This window comes from Bison bison, unplaced genomic scaffold, assembly GCF_000754665.1.
Source record: "Bison bison bison isolate TAMUID 2011002044 unplaced genomic scaffold, Bison_UMD1.0 scf7180017864371, whole genome shotgun sequence".
Lineage (NCBI taxonomy): Eukaryota > Metazoa > Chordata > Mammalia > Artiodactyla > Bovidae > Bison > Bison bison.
This window is the reverse complement of record NW_011494943.1, coordinates 8430690-8449061: the sequence shown is the minus strand read 5'-3', so window position 1 is coordinate 8449061 and position 18372 is coordinate 8430690. Positions and strand designations below refer to the sequence as shown.

The 18372-nt window shown below is 51.8% G+C and overlaps 1 protein-coding gene and 1 non-coding gene across 2 annotated transcripts in view; one reads left to right on the top strand and one right to left on the bottom strand.

The window, feature by feature from the left end:
* MGAT5B (mannosyl (alpha-1,6-)-glycoprotein beta-1,6-N-acetyl-glucosaminyltransferase, isozyme B) overlaps positions 1-18372 on the bottom strand; it is a 65781-nt gene that overhangs the window by 20071 nt on the left and 27338 nt on the right. The window contains exons 10-11 of the mRNA XM_010856513.1: positions 1438-1569; positions 6-106 (exon numbers count right to left, since the gene is read on the bottom strand). Coding sequence (XP_010854815.1) covers positions 6-106; positions 1438-1569 — 233 coding nt within the window. The remainder of the gene's footprint in view (positions 1-5; positions 107-1437; positions 1570-18372) is intronic.
* Positions 11150-11222, top strand: TRNAG-CCC. The gene has a single exon. It is a non-coding gene; the product is annotated as a tRNA-Gly (tRNA).

The window sequence follows — 18372 nt, the reverse complement described above, 5'->3', positions numbered from 1 at the left end:
GAGGTTCCAGTAGCCCCAGTTGGTCCGGTAGCCATGCAGCGTGGCGTATTCTTCGTGGTTGTACGCAGGTTCGGTCCCAAAGGTGTCGATGACCCGGATGCGGCACCTGCCCCCACCCCACCCCCCAGGAACCCAGGTCACCAATCTCCCGGTGTCTCCCTGGGCTGGGGTGGCCCCAGCCATGGGCTCTGGAACCCGAAGCTGGCTGGTCCGGGTAGTGCGATGTGTGGTCAGGGCTTGGGCTCAGACACTAGCTGGCTGTGTGACCACAGGCAAGTGCCTTAACCTCTCTGGGTCAGCTTTCCCATCGATCAAAGGGGGATAACAACTGCCGAACCATCTCAGAGTCTTACCTGAACCATGGACCACTAACTCAGAAACTGTTAGTTTTTACAGCTGCCCCAAGGGAGCCTAGAAAGGGAGGCCCTTCCTGGAATGCGGTCCCTCCCCACTGCCCAGGATTCACCAGCACAATTGCACTTACGTGAGCAGGGAGTCCACAGCCCCTCTGCCCAGGAACCTGCCGCCCCCAGGAAGTGCCTGGCCTCTCTGGACTGAGAAGCAGAAGAGAAGGGCCCCAGGGAACCAGCTACCGTGTGCCTCAGAGTCTCCTCTGCAAGAATGGCCACTGCGGGTGGGCCTCCCAGCTGGTGGGGGCTCTGTCCCACCCTGAGGCCAGAGCCCAGAACCTCTCCCTGCATCTCGGCCACCCCGGGAACAGGCACCTAAAGAAAACTGCTGAGTCTCAGACGCCCCTCCAAGGCGCTCCCCCACCCAGAGTCCTTCCAGGTGACCCAGAAGTGTCCGGACTGCTGAGGTCAGCACTCCTCCCCACCCCAGAGAAGGGGCAGGATTGGGAGGAGGAGGCCCCGAGTGCATGGAGAACATGCATTAATAATAAAAGCAATAACGCTGCCTGTCACTTTTTTTCCTAATAAAATCATGTGGGATAGTCAATGAGACTGGAGCACACGTAATAAATAGCAGGGCTCTCTGTGCTAAATTAAACCCCATATCCTGCTGGCTGCAGAGAGATGAAGCGATGGCACTGGCCTTCTTCCCGCCCAAGATGGGGCTGGGTGGAGGAGCGGGTGGGGAGGGGGCTGCTGGGTCCTCACACACAGGGCTCATGCCCGGCCCTGTGCCATGTTCCCTCCACCACTCCCTGCTGTTCCTCTGCCCTCTCCAACGGGGTCAGCTCTGACCTCATCCCCTCCACCCTCTAGCCTGCCCAGCAGCAGAGAGGCCCTGGAGCGCCTGGCTGTGGTTTATTAATTGTCATCCGAGTCAGCCGAAGCCAGGAGGCAGAGCTGTCTGGGAAGGAAGGTGGGGGGTGGGGAGTGGGAGGTGAGCCTTCGCTCTGCCCTGGAACCCGGGCAGTGTAACCCCCGCCTTGGGGACCAGTGGGCAGTCACCACCCTCCCGCTGCCCTCTCACCGGTACTTCCTGAAGGAGAGTCCCATGTGCTGCTTCATCTGCTGCAGGCCGTGGTAGTCGGTGTAGATGAGGTCGAACGGCAGGGGCATGGTGAGCGGGCAGTTCCCCCGGCCTGGCGGCACCCCTAAGTTACTGAGAGAAGAACCCTTCAGAGTCTGAGCCCTAAGAGGGACCCACAGACCCACTTTCCCATCCAGCCTTGTGTTTGGGGGATCTGGACCTCGCCCTGGTTCCTACAGGCCAGAATAAAATGGGGAGGGTGGGACACTGTAAAGGAAAGTGAGGTCAGTGCGTGAATCCTGGCAGACTCTTGGAGAGGAAGCCAACAGGGCCTCCACGCACAGTTGCATAGGTTTTTCACTGCACAAGAGGCTCCAGCGAGGGGTAAATGGGACTGAACTCCAGCCTGGGCTACCTTGCCAAGCCTGCACCTGGCCTGGGCTACCTGCCAGAAGGAAGAGAACCTTCTGTTAATTTGCACAAACCTGATCTCCACAGAGCTGTGTCCACCCAGAGGGGTTGTGGACGTTCATTCACAGAGTGCCATGTACACCAGTAAAGGTCCTCAGCACAGCTTCAGCATTTGTTTGGAGCCGAAGGGCCCCCAACCCCAAGTCCCAGGAGATACAATCCTGCTCTGCTGGCCACAGAGAAGCCCAGCCCTGGCCCACGGGGGACCCTGCCTGCTGGGTCACTTACTCGCACGTTTTCCTCTGGGACAGGGCTGCCTCTGGTGACCCAGTTTGGAGTCTCTGGGTCATCACACTGGAGCCTGGAGGACATGGCCTCCCTTCTCCCAGGTCCACCTCCCTGGAGACAAGCTTAGAGGCCCCTGCCTGGCCCCCACAGTGCCAGCATGAACTTTGTCCTGCTCACCCCTGCCCACCCTCCAGGAGCCCCTGCTAAGCCTGCCTACACTCCCCCTACAAGGATGATGGGGTTTTTAGATCAGTGACTCAGTAAGTCTGTATTGAGTGGCTGAGTCTGGCAGGGAGTAGTGTTGCCCCCCAGGGAAGCCCTCCTTTTTTGGGGGCCCCCAGCAACCTCTCACCTCCCCCTGATTCCTGCCTCCCTTGGATTCGTGGTCCAGATGCTGGAAGGCATCTGCGAGACCTCCCTCCCAGTGAGTCCCTGCAGGGATCCACCCGGCAAAGGGGCCAGGATTATCATCTGTTCCCTGGGTCACATCCCAGGCTCCTTGAGACAATTCAAGCAGGCAGAAAACCAGCACCTGGATGTCTCTGCACTCTCCTGCTCACACTCAGCAACACACCAACAGAGGCTCTGAATGCACCGTTCCCCAGAGCAAACTGCCCTAACGCAGCCTTTTCAGCGATGTTTATGACAACCTGATGACAAAGCCGTGATGGAACGATGTCAAGGAAAGCTTTGGGAGACGAGGATCAAGGCATCAGGTGGCCTGTGCCAGCAGAGAAGGGCAGCAAGACAGAGGGCGATTTCTCTGTACTGCTCCCCACCAGCCAGTGTACCCCAGCCTCACTCAGCTTCCCTACACTAGCGCCCCAAGTGTGAGAACCTTTGCTGCTAAGTGGGGAGAGGGAAGTGCAAAAATCTTATAACTGTTTTCTCCCCATTTCTCTTGTGTGTGTGTGAATATGCCATAGTTTATTCATTCAGTGGAAAGCAGACGGATTGTTTCCTGATTTTTGCTCCTGTTGCCCACTGTCAATATAAATATCCTTATACATACACCTCTTGATGTAAATGTGCAAGAATTTTGGGGGGTATATAATCAGAAATAAAAATTCTGAAGCTCTCAGGTATTTATCCAGGAGTAATTGTTAAATTTAATAGATAATACTCAACTATTTTGCACAGTAGTTTATCTTTAAACTTAAAACTGGCCAAGCTCCCCTACTCCCCACCCATCCAATCTCCAGTGATCCCCCAGACGGCCATAGGCAGGATTCTCAAAGCCAGGACTTCTAAGGCAGGGCCCACCTCTTCAGCGTTTTTGTTGAAGTACTCAGAAAGTCTAGACCTCAGAGGTCTGGCACTATCACAGGAAGCAGCTCCCATAACCTGGAGACTTTATGAAATGTCTGGCGGTATTTTTTAAGTGTCAGGCAGGTTTTATATTCTACTCTGTGGGAATCTTGTTTTCTTTCAAGGATAGCTGTCTCTCACACACACACCCCCAAACTCCTCCAGTCAGATGGAGCATCATTGTTGTCCTGGGTTATAGAAGCTCTGGGTTTAGGACAGACCCTGGTCCCCCTCCCCACTGCCTCCACTCAACTGAGAACCTCAAATAGAAAGACAGTCTTTCAAATAGAAAGATGCCTCTTGCAGAACTGAGGAAGGGGGTGGCTGCTCCTCCCTCATGGAATCTGGGTCTGGGAAAAATGAAGACGATTCTGAAAATATAAACCGTAGGTGGGTCTAGTTGCTGCTACCTGCACCAGTCACATGATTTCCCCACGCTGCCTTTCTGGCTGGTTACCAGGCAACATGTCCCTCTGTAGCCATGAGTAGTACCACAAAGTCATGGGGGGGTCCCTTTGGTTGCCTCGACCCTGACCCTAGCCCCAGCCCCAGACACCAGGGCCACTGGGAGGCCCGATGGACAAGTCAGGGTCCTCTCCTGGGAAGATGACGCCACACTGATGTTCCGGAGCCTCTGTCATCATCTCCGTCACCTTCGTGGCTACCATTCTGAACACAGGCACCATTCCACACGTTTTCAACTCATTAACTCATCAATCCCTTTCATCTGGACAACTACCCTATGAGAGCAGACCCATTCCTAACCTGCTCCCCTCTTTACAGATTAAGAAACAGGATCACAGAGCCAGGGAGGAGGAGAGCTGCGGTTGGAACCCAGGCAGTAGGCTCCAGCACCCACACTCCCACCGGCCGAGCTCTCCTTTCTCCCCAGGCTCACTGGGCATCAGACAATACAGTGGTGTGTCATCAGTCCACGGTAACATCCCGAAATTGAAGCTGCAGGCTACCAGTGGAGATTGGCCCCAGTCCTAGTTTTGTTGCTAACCTTGGAGGAATCATAGCCTCTAGGAGTTTCATTTTTTTCATTGGCAAAAGACAAAAAATGCCTACCTCACCAGGTTCCTGATAAGATCGAGTGAGGCAAGGAGACTGAAAGTTCCACTGATTGTTATGACTTCAGTCATAAGTTTCACCTTCTGAATTGCCAAGTCTGGAAACTCCTGACTCCCACCCCAACACACACACACGCCTCATCTAAGGCCCCAGTCATGTTTCAGCTAGAATCTTGAAATCATTTCATTTCTCTTCTGCCTCCCTCTAGTCTTGCCTGACTTTTTTATGGAGAGATCTTTCCACAGCGTCAACCGGGCCAGTCACCCCTGGTTGCATCTGATCCTTTTCACAGCCTTCTTACCTCCTGCTCCTTGACGCAAACCTTGCCTCCTCCTCCAGGAGGGCTTCCCTGGTAGCTCAGCTGGTAAAGAATCTGCCTGCAATGCAGGAGACCCTGGTTTGATTCCTGGGTTGGGAAGATCCCCTGGAGAACGGAAAGGCTGCCCACTCCAGTATTCTGGCCTGGAGATTCCATGGACTGTATAGTCCATGGGGTTGCAAAGAGTCAGACAGGACTGAGTGACTTTCACTTTCCTCCTCCAGGAAGCCTTCCTTGGACCTGTGGACAGAGTGAGATGCCCTTCTCCTTTGATACCCCTGCCCTGGCATCCCACTGCCCTCTCTACCATCCTTCTGCACTGCCCTGAGTCACCTCCTCACAACTTGGGCCCCCCCAGGGTAGGGCTAGATTACCTTTGAAAGCACAGAGCTGGGACAGGATCTGACCCAATAAGTATCAGGTTCATGAATGAATTAACAAAGCAATGAACCCGGTGAACCACCCCCCCTCCCCCCGAGAAAGAACTGTTTTAAAGGTTGAAAATATCAAGAAAAGCATGTTAGGAGAGAAGGGACGGGTGAGTGAGAGGAGCCCAGGGCTCATGTGGGCATCTCCACAGTTTACCAAGACCTCCTGGTCTGTACTGGACACAAGTGGCCCCACGGGTCCCCAAAGGACATCATGGCAGGAAGAAGAGGAGGAGAGACAAATCAGCCGAGACAGCAGGTCCCCTTCCCAGGGGGAGTTAACGAGGAGCCCCACCACCCCCACAGCCACAGAAAACAAAGATTTTCAATTTACAGTGAGTGCACTGGAAGTGCGTCTGCAGTTTCTTCGTTATTCTCATCAGGAGGAGTCTGAGCTTGTCCAGAGAAGAGCTGAGAGGGTCAGTCGAGGGGAGAGGGGCTATGGTTTTATCACTTGTAATTTAAGTTTACTTTTATGGGCAATTTTACGCTAAGTGGTTGGTTGGAGCAGCGACATGAATTGAAAAACACTCTCCTGACAAGCCTTCAGCCAAAGGTGCCAGGGAGGCTCAGTTGTACAATTCCACCTTACCCGCTGACTCCTCAAAAGGCCCCTGTCCAGACGGTCCCATAATTCCAACCTCAAGTTCATTTCTCTTCTGACTCTTACCCAGAGCTGCGTCAGGAGGGGCTCGGGAAGCCACCGCACCCCCATGGCACTGCTGAGACGGGGACAAGCAGCATCTCAGCATGAAGGGACTTCAGATGCACCCACCTAGTAGCCCCCGTCCGCCTGCCCACGACCACCCCCAGCGCTTGGGAAGTTTCCGTGGAATTGCTAAACTGGGCAGTTGCAATGAACTTCCAAATGTCCCCAGGCCACCTGCGTGGGAGTCTCAATGCAGACGAAGGGGATGGGGGAGGGGTGATCTAGGGACATGGTCCTTATACTGGTCACCCAGTCATCTGGTCCATGTTCCCAACCCAGACTAATCCGTCTATGAAAGCCAACCGGGGGCGGGGGGTAGGGGTGATGGGGAGTCAGGGTTTTCTGGGGACAGTTTCAGTCTGGGAAGATGAAAGAGCTCTGGAGGTGGATGGTGGTGACAGTTGTACAACTGTGTGAATGTATCTAATGTCACTCAACTGCACGTGGTTAAGATGGGTAAACTTTATACGTATTTTACTAAAAGTTTTCTAAAAACCCAAAACCAGATTATCCACACTCACAATATCCATGTACAGCCCCACAAACACACGCCCAGCACTCTCCCTCCCAGAGGCACGCCTGCCCCATCTTCTACAGGGCCCCCCACAATGGAAGGAAGTGTTAGTCGCTTAGTTGTTTTCGACTCTTGGCAACCCCATGAACTGTAGCCCCCCAGGCTCCTCTGTCCATGGGATTTCCCAGGCAAGAATACTGGAGTGGGTTGTCATTTCCTTTTCCAAGGGATCTTCCTGACCCAGGAATCCAACTCATGTCTTCTGCGTAGCAGATAGATTCTTTACCAACTGAGCCACCAGGGAAGCCCCCCCAACAATGGAGAGGGTCAGCAAATAGGCAGAGCAGGATGTATTAGCCATTCTCTTGGCCAAAAGATCAAAAGATGGTGGGACTTCTCTGGTGGTCCAGTGGTTAAGACTCCACGCTCCCAACGCAGGGGACGGGGCTTAATCCCTGGTCAGGGGACTGAAACCCACATGCCTCAACGAAGATCAGAGAGTCCAAGTGTCAAAACTAAGACCCAGTGCAGTCAAATAAATAAATATTTTTAAAAAGAAAAAAGATCAAAAGGTAGGATGCAACAAGGTGGAGAAGAAAAAATACAACCCATGCCAATAGAAGAAAAAAAAAAACTCTCAGCTCGGAATCAAAAGGCTGAGTTCTGTGCATATAAATTTTTAAAAGAGATGAGTGAGAGAGCTAACCCTTATCTGTAAGTTTTGAATTTATATTGTTTCTTCCCATGTACCAAAAAAAGAAAAAAGTGCCAAGTTCTAACAGTGAAGAGGATCCCTGGGCGTGAGCTCCAGCACGAATGCGCTGGGTTGCCTTGCACAGACGTAGCAGTGCTCCGGAGCGCACCTCCACTTCCATTCTGTGATACGCGGGCAAATCTCCATGGTCCCTCCAAGGCTAAAAATTCTTCGGGTTTATGTCTCCCTGTACTTGGTCTGTGGCTGGAAATAAGCTCTCCAGGTAGCGCTCAAATTCTGGAACAGACTATTCTCTCTCCCTGTCTGTCTTCTCTGTGTGGGAAGGACCTAATTAAAAAGCATCTTACAAAGTGCTCAAAGATCTTTGCCTTCAAGAGCTAAGAGAACAGGGTAACTTCAGCTTCCCTGGATCCATCTCATTACTGGGAGCACCTGGCTGGGCAACCCGGGACCTCTGTCTCCTCTGGGGTCCGCTAGCCCTCTGATGCCATCCAGTGCCCACCCCCCGAGCACTACGGCATCGACCTTGTTGCTCTCCCAAGGTCCATTGTTAAAGCACCTGCCGCCCCTTCCCCAGAACAGAAGGAACACAAAGAAGCAAATGTAGACAGTTAACTGGGCATCTAACGAGCTGCTGTGGAAGGCAGGTTAGCATCACTAACGAGGAAGGAATTAAATTCTCCTGCAGGTTTTCCTCTCTTGCCCAGCATGGGCTGACCTTCCTGAGCCCGACAAAAGCAGCCTTATGATGCCCTCATGATGGGTCCACCCACAGCTTCCATCTCCTGACAAGACAGTGTCCTCAGAGGGTCAGGGATGACAGCTAAAGGGAATGGCCAGGTCCCCAGTGGAGTCAGGGCTCAGAGGAAGCAGGAATTCAAAGGAAAAGCAGATCGGAGCTGACTCCAGCCATGCTTTAGCCAAAGCCCAAAGGAAGTACAGGTGGGAAGATGCTGAAAGGGAACTGGGCAGCGTGCATCAGGCCTGTGGTCCAAAGTCAACACTTTCTTCCCCAGCAGTCCTTCCTAGTAAGCAAACTCAGGGCTAAGAATAGGGCTGCCACTCCCAGGAGAGGTGGCTGAAACCACAGACTCATTCCTCCAGCTCCCGGGGGGCTGCAGTGCCAGGAACGCATCCCTCTGGCTGTCCCCTGCCTCCTTCCCATTTATGTAGCCATGCACGTAAGTGCTGAGCAGGAATCCAGGCTCCTCTCGCCAAGCCAGCCTTTCCGTGAAGGTGGCTCTTGGGCCCAGGCGCAGGTTTGGATCACCGAGGTCTATTCTGGCTCCTGATGGCCAGGCTGGTCCCAGAGGGGCCGCCTCTTCGCTCTCAGGTGGGGCCTGCCCTTGGGATGTTGGTTTTCAGTTTTTCTGGGGATTCTCACATCCTAGGCGCTTTTGCTGTTCTATGCGTGCTGCATGGCTAAGTCGCCTCAGTCGTGTCCGACTCTTTGCGACTCTATGGACCGTAGCCGGCCAGACTCCTCTGTCCACGGGATTCTCCAGGCAAGAATACTGGAGTGGGTTGCCATACCCTCCTCCAGGGGATCTTCCTGACCCAGGGATTGAACCTGCATCTCATGCCTTGGCAGGCAGGTTCTTTACCACCAACGCTACCTGGGGAGCCCACAGACATTCGTGGAAAACCAACCCATAGAGGAAACAAAGATAGGGTGAGACGCTGCTCTCAGCCACGCTGGAACAAGTCCTGCGGGGGATGTGGGTTAAAGACACAGCCCTGAGGTGCCAGCCATGAATCATGTGGGGATCTGAGTCCATTCCAGAACACCCAGGAAAGAACAGCCTGGTTCCAAGAAAGTCTTCTCTTTACCAGAGCCCTCTGACTATTTTGGGGAAGTTAGAAGGAGCGCTAGGGGTTATTCGGACCGTTCTGTCTTCTGCCAGCACCCCGACCTGAGCTGGGAGCAGCAGAGTTTTATCCCTCCCGTGGGGGGCATGTCAGTCTCCAGGAAGTTCATCCCACCATCTGCCTCCCTCCTCTCCTGCTGCCATGGGACAAGACCTTCTCCTGCTCAGGATGCCCCCCTTCCTTTATGAGAACCCATGGCTCCTGAGGTTTGAAGGTGTACTGATGCGTTCCTCCCCACCCCCAGAACAAACCCCACCTCCTTACTTTTCCTTCAAAAGCCTGCAGAAGCCAGCCCTCCTCTTCCTTTCTTCTCTGACTCCCCCCAAGCTCTCCCCAACCCACTGGGTTGCATGAACCTTTCCTGAGAGCCTGTGATTTCTTTTAAATCGATCTTCCTTTGCAACCTCCCAGTCCCAATGTGGACCAGACCAGAGCTGGAAAAGGCACCTTGGCCACTGCATCCGTGAGGTCAAGACTTAGGGAGGGGCCTTGATTAGCAAGAAACAGACTCCCACTCCTTGAGGCTCGGAGCAGCATGGAGTGGGAGGAGCAGGGAATCATCTCTCCTGGATCCCTGGGAAGGATGAAGGCTGGGGACCAGGGAGACTTTGGGCCTCCAGCAGCAGAGGTCTCCCACCTTCTGTGGTATCTAGCTGTGCTGAACATGATCCCACTACACAGATTAAAAGGCCTCCTTGGACGAGAAGGAAGGCAAAAGAAGGGAGAGGCAGGAATTCTCTGTGGATCCAGTAGTTAGGATTCCTAACTTTCAGTGCAGGGGGCACAGTTTGATCCCTGGTCTGGGAGCTAAGATCCCACAAGCCACGTGATGTGGCTAAAAACAAACAGAAGAGAGAGGGGAAGGAGTGTTTTATTGTAAATTAGCCATTTGCCTCTTATGCCTCCTCTAGGAAGAGGTGGGGGAGAAAGAACCTCTGTGTACAGGGTCTGCTAAGTGCCAAGCAGAAGCTGGACATGGCTCTTCCTCCCCTGTTCTGATTGAACAATCAAATATCTCAAGCATCCAGAAAGTTATAGAAAATAGTACGATGACATGATGAATATCTGCACTGCCACTTCCCAGCCTCGTCAAGTCATCAGATTTCTGCCATATTTGGCTCAAGGGTTTTGGGGAAGGGTTAACACATTCGAAGTCCAGGGCAGCCTTCGGGCTGTTCCAGTCTCGTCCACTCTCCTTACACCTCCTGCCCCCTCCACCTCACTCCCAGAAGATGCTCATTCCTCCTACATCAAAGATAAAATAAGGAGTTCCTTGTGACACAGTAGTAAGAATCCACTTGCCAGTGCAGGGGACATGGGTTCAATCCCTGCTCTGGGAAGATTCCAGTAGCTGGCGGACCAACTAAGCCAGTGAGCCTCAACTACTGAAGCCTGAGCCCTGCGGCTCCTGAGCCCACATGCTGCAACCACGGAAGCCCGCGCGTACTAGAGCCCATGCTGTGCAACAAGAGAAGCCACTGAAATGAGAAGCCCCAGCTCCGCAACCAGAGAATAGCCCCTGCTGGTTGCAACCATGGAAAGCCCACATGCAGCAACACAGACCCAGAGCAGCCAAAACAAGAGAATGTTCTAAAAGATAAAATAAAAAGCATCGATGGGAAGGCCCCATCCTGTAACCCCATTGGCAGCCCCACTACATCCTGCTCTCTTCCCCTTCCTCCTGGGGGTCACCCATGATAAAATCTTTCCTCCTGGAGCTTCCACCACTCCCTTTTCTGGCTCCTTCACACCAGCATTTAAACATGCTCACAGGGACTTCCTAAAGCAAATCAGTCCTGAATATGCACTGGAAGGACTGATGCTGAAGCTGAAACTCCAATACTTTGGCTACCTGATGCAAAGAACTGACTCCTTGGAAAAGACTCTGATGCTAGGAAAGATTGAAGGTGGGAAGAGAAGGGGACAACAGAGGATGAGGTGGTTGGATGGCGTCACCAACTTGATGGACATGAGTTTGAGTAAGCTCTGGGAGTTGGTAATGGACAGGGAAGCCTGGCATGCTGCAGTCCATGGAGTCACGACACGACTGAGTGACTGAACTGAACTGACAGGGACTTCCCTGGTGGTCCAGTGGCTAAGACTCTGAGCTCCCAATGCAGGGTGCCCAGGTTCGATTCCTGGTCAGGGAACTAGATCCCACATGCTACAACTAAGTTAGCGTGCTGCAACCAAGATCCAGTGTAGCCAAATAAATAAATATTAAAAAACAAAAACAACCCTGAGGCCTGCTGGGACTGGCAGCTTAGAGGGTTTACTGGCTACAGCTTGGTCAAGCTGGGCTGAGTACAAAGGACAGGATGTGGTCCCTGCCTTCGTCATTCTCCAGGGACCCTCCCCAGCATTTCCCTTGAACAAACATTGAACAAACAGAAAGGCCAAGAGACCAATTTCCACCAGGGCCGGTTCTTGACGTCTAAGAGTCTCCCCTCCTCACCCTCCTTATTTAAACATTCTCCTCTCAAGCTTTCATCATTTGCCAGTTAAGTCAACTAATTTTCTACTAAACCCAATTTCACTCATGGAGGGAGGAAGAGCTCAGTCATTTTTCCTCATGCCATGTACTATTAATGATGCTTGAAATTATGCAAATAAAATGGATGAGCACAGCCGATCCTGGGCAGGCGGGAAGGGGAAAGGCTTCATTTTAAAATGCCCACCATGGATCCAGACATCCCTGGGGACGTCTCAGATGCAGCCAACGGGGGCTCTGGCTTCGTGTCTCCTCCCGCCGCATGTGCAGGGCACGGGCAGGACTGCCTGACATCCCTGAGCTGCAGTCTGATCAGAGCCTGTTGTCCTCACGCGCCGCCGGCGCCACCGCCATCACCCCGGAAACATCTTGCAGAAGCAAAACCAGATGTGGATGCCGTGCACTGCCCCAAACATCATGCCAGTGCGTCGGTTAATTAAAACACCAAAACACGAGGAGCAGAGAAAAGCGGTTCGTCTGTCCAGCCTCGTTGTCGAGTCAGTGACCAAGACATCTGCCGTGAACATCTGTGAATAAACTACGACAAATGTACGGGCAGCATCCCCATCCTGCTGCCTTCCCCACGCGCGGCGTTTCGCCGGCCCGGGGAGACGTTTCTGTGGCAGGAGCCCAGCCGCGACTCTCAGAATTCGGGTTATCTGCACATCCTGCTGATCTATTTTCACAAGACCCTGGTGCCTCTTGTGTAGCATGGCTCCGCCAGGCTGGGAGACGGGACCGCGGATGATCCCACCTCCCACGGAACCCACAGCAGCACCATGCCGGTATTCAGTGATCTCTCTGCCTGTGACCCCTTTCTAGGCTCAAACGGTCACCAAATTGTTACAGCTTGGCTTGTTGTCCCCCCACCAAACATATGTTGGAGTCCTAACCCCAGAACCTCAGAATGGGACCTTATTTGGAGGTAGGATTCTTACAAAGGTGACCAAGTTGAAATGAGGTCATTAGTAGGTCCTGATCTCATATGACTGGTGTCCTTATACGAAGGGGAACACTGAACCCAGACACATGCACAGAGAGAATGCCACGTGCAGAAGAAGGCAAAGACGCAGCTGATGTTTCCACAAGCCAGCAAACACCAAAGATCACTGACAACCAACAGAAGCCTCCAAACCAATCAACCCTACCAACGCCATGATCTCAGACTTCCAGCATCCAGAAGCAGGAGACCACCCGCTTCAGTTGTTTAAACCTCCCAACCTGTGGCACTTCGTTACAGCAACTCTAGCAAACTGAATCACCTCTGTATGTTAGCGTCCAGTCAAGGAAAGGCCTGCATGTATGTAGCATTCGGGTGGTTCCGGCAGAGAATGAGGTTGGGGAGCTCATAGGCTAGGCCCAACCAGCAAATGTCACCAGGAAAAAGTACATCCAAGAGAGGGCGTGGCATGAAGTATTGGGCTGGCCAAAAAGTTGATTTGGGATTTTCCATACGATGCTACGGAAAACCCCCAAGGAACTGTTTGGCCAACCCAATACATTCCATGTCAGCAGGTTCACACAATGTCCCTGGAGGGGCACAAGAGGCCCTACTCCCCGGCCACCTCTGGGGGTTACCTCCTTGGCCTGCCTCCTCCACTCGGCCCCTGCCCTGCAGCCAAGGGGTAACACGGGTGCTTTAAAGTGTGCAAAGGCAGGCTCAGGAGGAATTCACACATCTTTTCACAAATTCTCTAGGGCGCTGAGCCCCTACCCTAGGCCTGTTCCTCGGTAACCATTCACACACTGCAGTATCCTAACCGCACAGCTATCCTGCTAAACAGACTGGGAGGTGGGGGATGCGATGTCAAAAACCACATCCTCAACTTTTCTAATTCCCAACCATCACTGATCATTAGATCATAGATCACCCGGGGGAGCTTTGAAACCTTGATAACTCGGCCCCACCCCAGACCAATTAAATCAGAGACACCAAGACACCCGAAGGCCGATAAGTTTCCAAGGCAGTTCCACTACAGCTAGGGTTAAGAATTCCTACCTGAAATGAATTTCAACACAGCGGAGGCTGTCAATTTTATAGACATAACTGTACTATGTCTCCTGGGGAAGGAGATTTTCTTTTTTTAATTTTTATTCTTTAAGTTGTCTTAAATTGTACCTGGTATCGGATTTAGAAAAAACTTTCCTGAGACTGTTCCCTCGGGTGGCCAAGCTGTTTACACAATTCTGCCCCATCTGAGCAAGAGCCTTTGTGGCACCTACACCCCACAGGGAGCCCAGGGCAGAGCTGTCTGGGCACCGCCTCGGGCCTGCCTGCTTAACAAACTGCAAAGTGGAGATGGGGTGACCTCTCTCTAGAGCTCCTGCTCCAGGGAGTTTCAGATCTGCATGGGTGACACATTGGTGGATATGGAAAATACGGATCCTCTGTGGGGGGTGTGTGTGTGCATGGGGGTTACCTGTGTGCGTGGATATGCACAAGTGTGCCATGGGCTCAATATCATATGTATGTGTATGTCCATGTGCAAGGGTGTGTGTGTGCAAGTCTGTGGAGGCATGCACCTTCGCTCAGGGGTGCACATACATACAAGGGTGTACATATGTGGTTGTGAACAAGGACATGCGTGCACGCATGAGGGTGCACGTGTGCAGTGAAGGAAATGGCAGCAGGGGTGTATTTCAGGTGTATTTCACAACAGCCTCACTTTCAGGACTGCCCAAGTGCAGTGACCCCCATCTTTACTGCTCTGGCCCTGGAATGGACATCAGCAACCTCACTGATCACAGGCTCAGCTCCAGTGGGGCCCAGTGAGTGGCCAGAGGAGGAGGAAGTACTCTGGGAAGGTAAGGACTCAGGGTCGAGGTTGGAAGAGGAGACATCCCAGCAGGGGCTGAACAGAACAACTGAGTTAAAAGTCCTGCCTCTTGGGCTTCCCTGGTGGCTCAGTGGTAAAGAAGCCATGTGCCAGGGCAGAAGACACGTGCTCAATCCCTGGCCTGGGAAGAACCCACATACCACAGAGCAACTAAGCCCATGAGCCAGGACTACTGAGCCTGTGCTCTAGAGCCTGTGTGTCACAACTACTGAGCCCACATGCCACAGTGATTGCAGCCTGGGCACCCTAGAGCCCATGATCCACAACAAGAAAGACTGCCACGATGAGAAGCCCACACACTGCAACGAGAGAGCAGCCCCTGCTTGCTGCAACTAGAGAAAGCCCACATGCAGCAACGAAGACCCAGCACAGCCAAAACTAAATAATAAAATAAATGAATACAATGTTTTTTAAATTCCTGCTTCTTAGGGAGACTTGTCAAATAGCTGCTCTCTCACGCAAAGATGGTGCTCTAAGTGTGATGTTGGGCTGTCACAAATGCAGGAAGCCTTCCCATTCCCTGAGGGAGCAGTTAGGAAAGGAAGTTCTCACCTCTCTGGCCCCAGAAGATGTACAGTCAGAAGGGAGGAGTCCAGCTAATGCTGATAAACATGAATTCATCTAACCTAGAGCTGGAGCAGGTGTTGATAGAAGGATGCTTCACACTTGCAGGGGACTTGTGTGAGGCAGCACCTGAGATGCATGCTCTGGACAGTCCCCAACCCCAGGATTCTTCCCAGTGCATCTTGGGGTCTCTGGTGACCTGGGGACAAGGGTCCCCAAAGCCTTGTTTACTGCTCTGCCTGAGGCAGGTCTGGCTTCCCACAGCACTGGCTGTGCCATCCTAAGTTGTCTGAGATTTCTCTGACTTCCTGCACCTCAGGTCCCTTTTCTCTTTCCTCCTCCTCTTCCCTCGTCCCATCTGAGTTTCCTGTAGGAAGATCTGAGGCCAGGAAGAGAAGCCTCTTTTCATTATTTGCAAATGTCAGTGGCTTCTGCAGTTCTGCTCCACAGTGTAGATGCGTCTCCCCAGCTCTCTGTTCAGAGGGAGCAGGGGCGGGCACAGCGCGGTGAGCAGCAATGCGTGCTGGCGGGCAGCAAGAGGGCACACCCAGCTCTGAAGTGGCCCGCACAATGGAAACAGCTTGTCTGACAACAAAATGCCACAGGGTGAGAGCCAGCATGGGGGACGTGCCGCTGGTTCCTGCTCCCAGCCCTGGGTAGCTAGTTTGACAGTTCAGCACCAGCCTCCGGGACAGCTCCCAACCTAGCTCATTCCCACTCAGGTGATTCAACCAGACGGGGCGGAGCTGCTGTTTCCAAGTGGCACCTCCTCCCCCAGAACTCGCTGCTCCTGAGCTGGGATGTGTTTCCAAATGCTGCCATAACCATGCAGCCCCTTCGCCAGGCCCTGTCACCTTCTCCCCCTACAAAGCAGACCGTCTTCCACATCCACACTTACACGTGCTGTTCCTCTCTGAAGACACTTTCCATCTTTCCTAAGCCTACTGGAGACAAGCACATCAACTTAAAAGGATGATTCTAGAGGGATGAATTTCAAGCCACGGTGATGAAAACCTTCAAACTACTAGGTCCTTTGGTAGCCTCACAGCACACCCAAGTCTCAGCCTCCTTCTCCCCTGACTCTCTCTGACAACCTGAGTCACTGGCAGACTCTGAGTCACTCACTCTGAGTGGCTGCCCAATGCCAGTGCTCCCTGGGCCCTGTTGACCAAGTATTGTCGATGGCTTGGTCCTTGCCAGTATCCTCCTCTATCCAACACTTCTCTGCTACAGAGCATCAGCATTTGTGGTCAGGACAAAATGCCCATTAAAAAAGGAAAAGAGAGAGAGAGATCTAGAACTAACAGACCATCCAGGTGGTGGTCAGGCTCTAGACAGGAATTACATTTTAAAACCACCTGAGAGTAAGTTCATGGGCTGATGAAGAAAAGTTAATTTGCAGGCAAACAGTTTGGGGGCCTTCCTTAGTTATGTGCTTAGTCATTCAGCTGTGTCCAACTCTTTGTGACCCCATGGACGGCAGCCTTTCAAGCTCCTCTGCCCATGGGATTTTTCAGGCAAGAATACTGGAGTAGGTTGCCATTTCCTCCTCCAGGGGATCTTCCCAACCCAGGAATCGAACCTGCATCTCTTGTGTCTCCTGCATTGCCAGGTAGTTTCTTAACCAGTGAGCCACTTGGGAAGTCTCCTTAGTTAGACCCTGAGACAAATTAGGACAGTGTCATTTCAATGCCAGTGAAAGGAATAGAAATTCACCAAGCACAAAATCTCAGGCCAGAGAGAAAATGTTTTGATAACTTTGAATATATTAAAATTAAGACCTTCCGTTCCTTAAAAAAAAGACATAAAGAAATCACAAAGACAAGCCACAAATTAGATTGGGAGATTTTCAAACACATATATCTTACACAGGATTTATACCTATAATATATAAAGAGCTCCTACAACTCTATAAGGAAAAGATAAACAGGAAATCAGAAAAGTGACAAATGACATGAATGGGCATGTCATCAAGAGGAAATAAGGAGAGCCGAGCATATGACTAACTGCTCAGCCTTGTCAGTTGTCAAGGAATGAGAGTTAAGACCGTAACAAGATACCACGATACCACTCAACACCCCCAGTGAGAAAGCCCAGTAACACCAAGTGTGGGGAAGAATGCAGCCCCCGGGGAACCTGGAGCATGGAAGGACTCGACTGGTGCAGTCACTCAGGGAAACAACTGGCATTTTCTTGTCAGGCTGACTTTTTAGACACCCTAAGTCCCAGCAATTGTGCCCCTAAGTCTATACCAAAGAAAAAACTCAGTCTTTACCCAAGAGAAACTCTGACCCAGGGATACCAGGTGACATGTACAAAAATGTCCACCACAGATAGTATCATTCAAAATAACTTGTAAAAACATAGGGAAATGTCCACAGATAGGAAAAATTGATAAATAATCGTGGTATATTCACACAATGGAATATTATACAGCCGTGACATGAATGGCATAGAGCTATAGGCAGCAACATGGAGGAATCTTGGAAATCTAATAATGAGTGAAGAAAACAAATCTTGGAGGCTACAATCAGTAGGTAAAATTTTTACAAAGCTCAAATTAAACCAAAATAAAAACTAAATCATATATTGTTTATTGATACATGAATTTGTAAAACAACAACAAAAGAACAAATTTATTTTTTAAAACAAAAGAATGATAAACACAAAATCCAAGTTCCAGGTTTCCTCCAGGGCTGGGTGGGGTCGAGGGCAGAGGGATAGGTGAGAGAAACTCCCAGGTGAACACAAGAGTCCTGGTAATATCCTCATTCTGCAGCTGGGTGGCAGAAGCATAGATCACTTCATTCTTGTGCTTTCTGACATGTGGTACATATATTTTTGTACGTATCAAATATCATATAATAAATATTGACAGATAAAATAAGAAATATCTTACATATTTCTATGCCCCACAAATATAGTGGTTAAAAATGAGCCTAATCATACACACACACACAATCCTATCCCCTCTTAACCACCAGTCTCCCACCTCAGACAGCATCAGAGGGACCCTGGAAAGGCAAGCACTGGAAGGGATAGCACTGGCCCACCTCCCCCCATCCCCAGGTCTTCCTGGCCCCCACGAAGAAGCACAGCCCTAGAAGAGGACCCCTGAGGCTGCACCAAGTCACCCAGGATGGGAGCAGCGGGGACCCTATCTGATGACGTGGCTCAGTTCCACAAACCAGTATCTGTCAGCCCCTGAGCACATACAACAGGGCTCCCCTTAGGTCCAAGACGGAGAACAGGACCCTGTTTGAACAGCACTGAGCAAATACGATCCCTGGTGCATCCCCCAGAGTGACGGGGGGGATCAGCGCTGAGGACAGGAGGGTGGGAGGCAGACTGAGCAGGTGGAGAAAGCTATGGGGAATGTCGCCATCTGACAGTAGCTCCCCTTCCTTT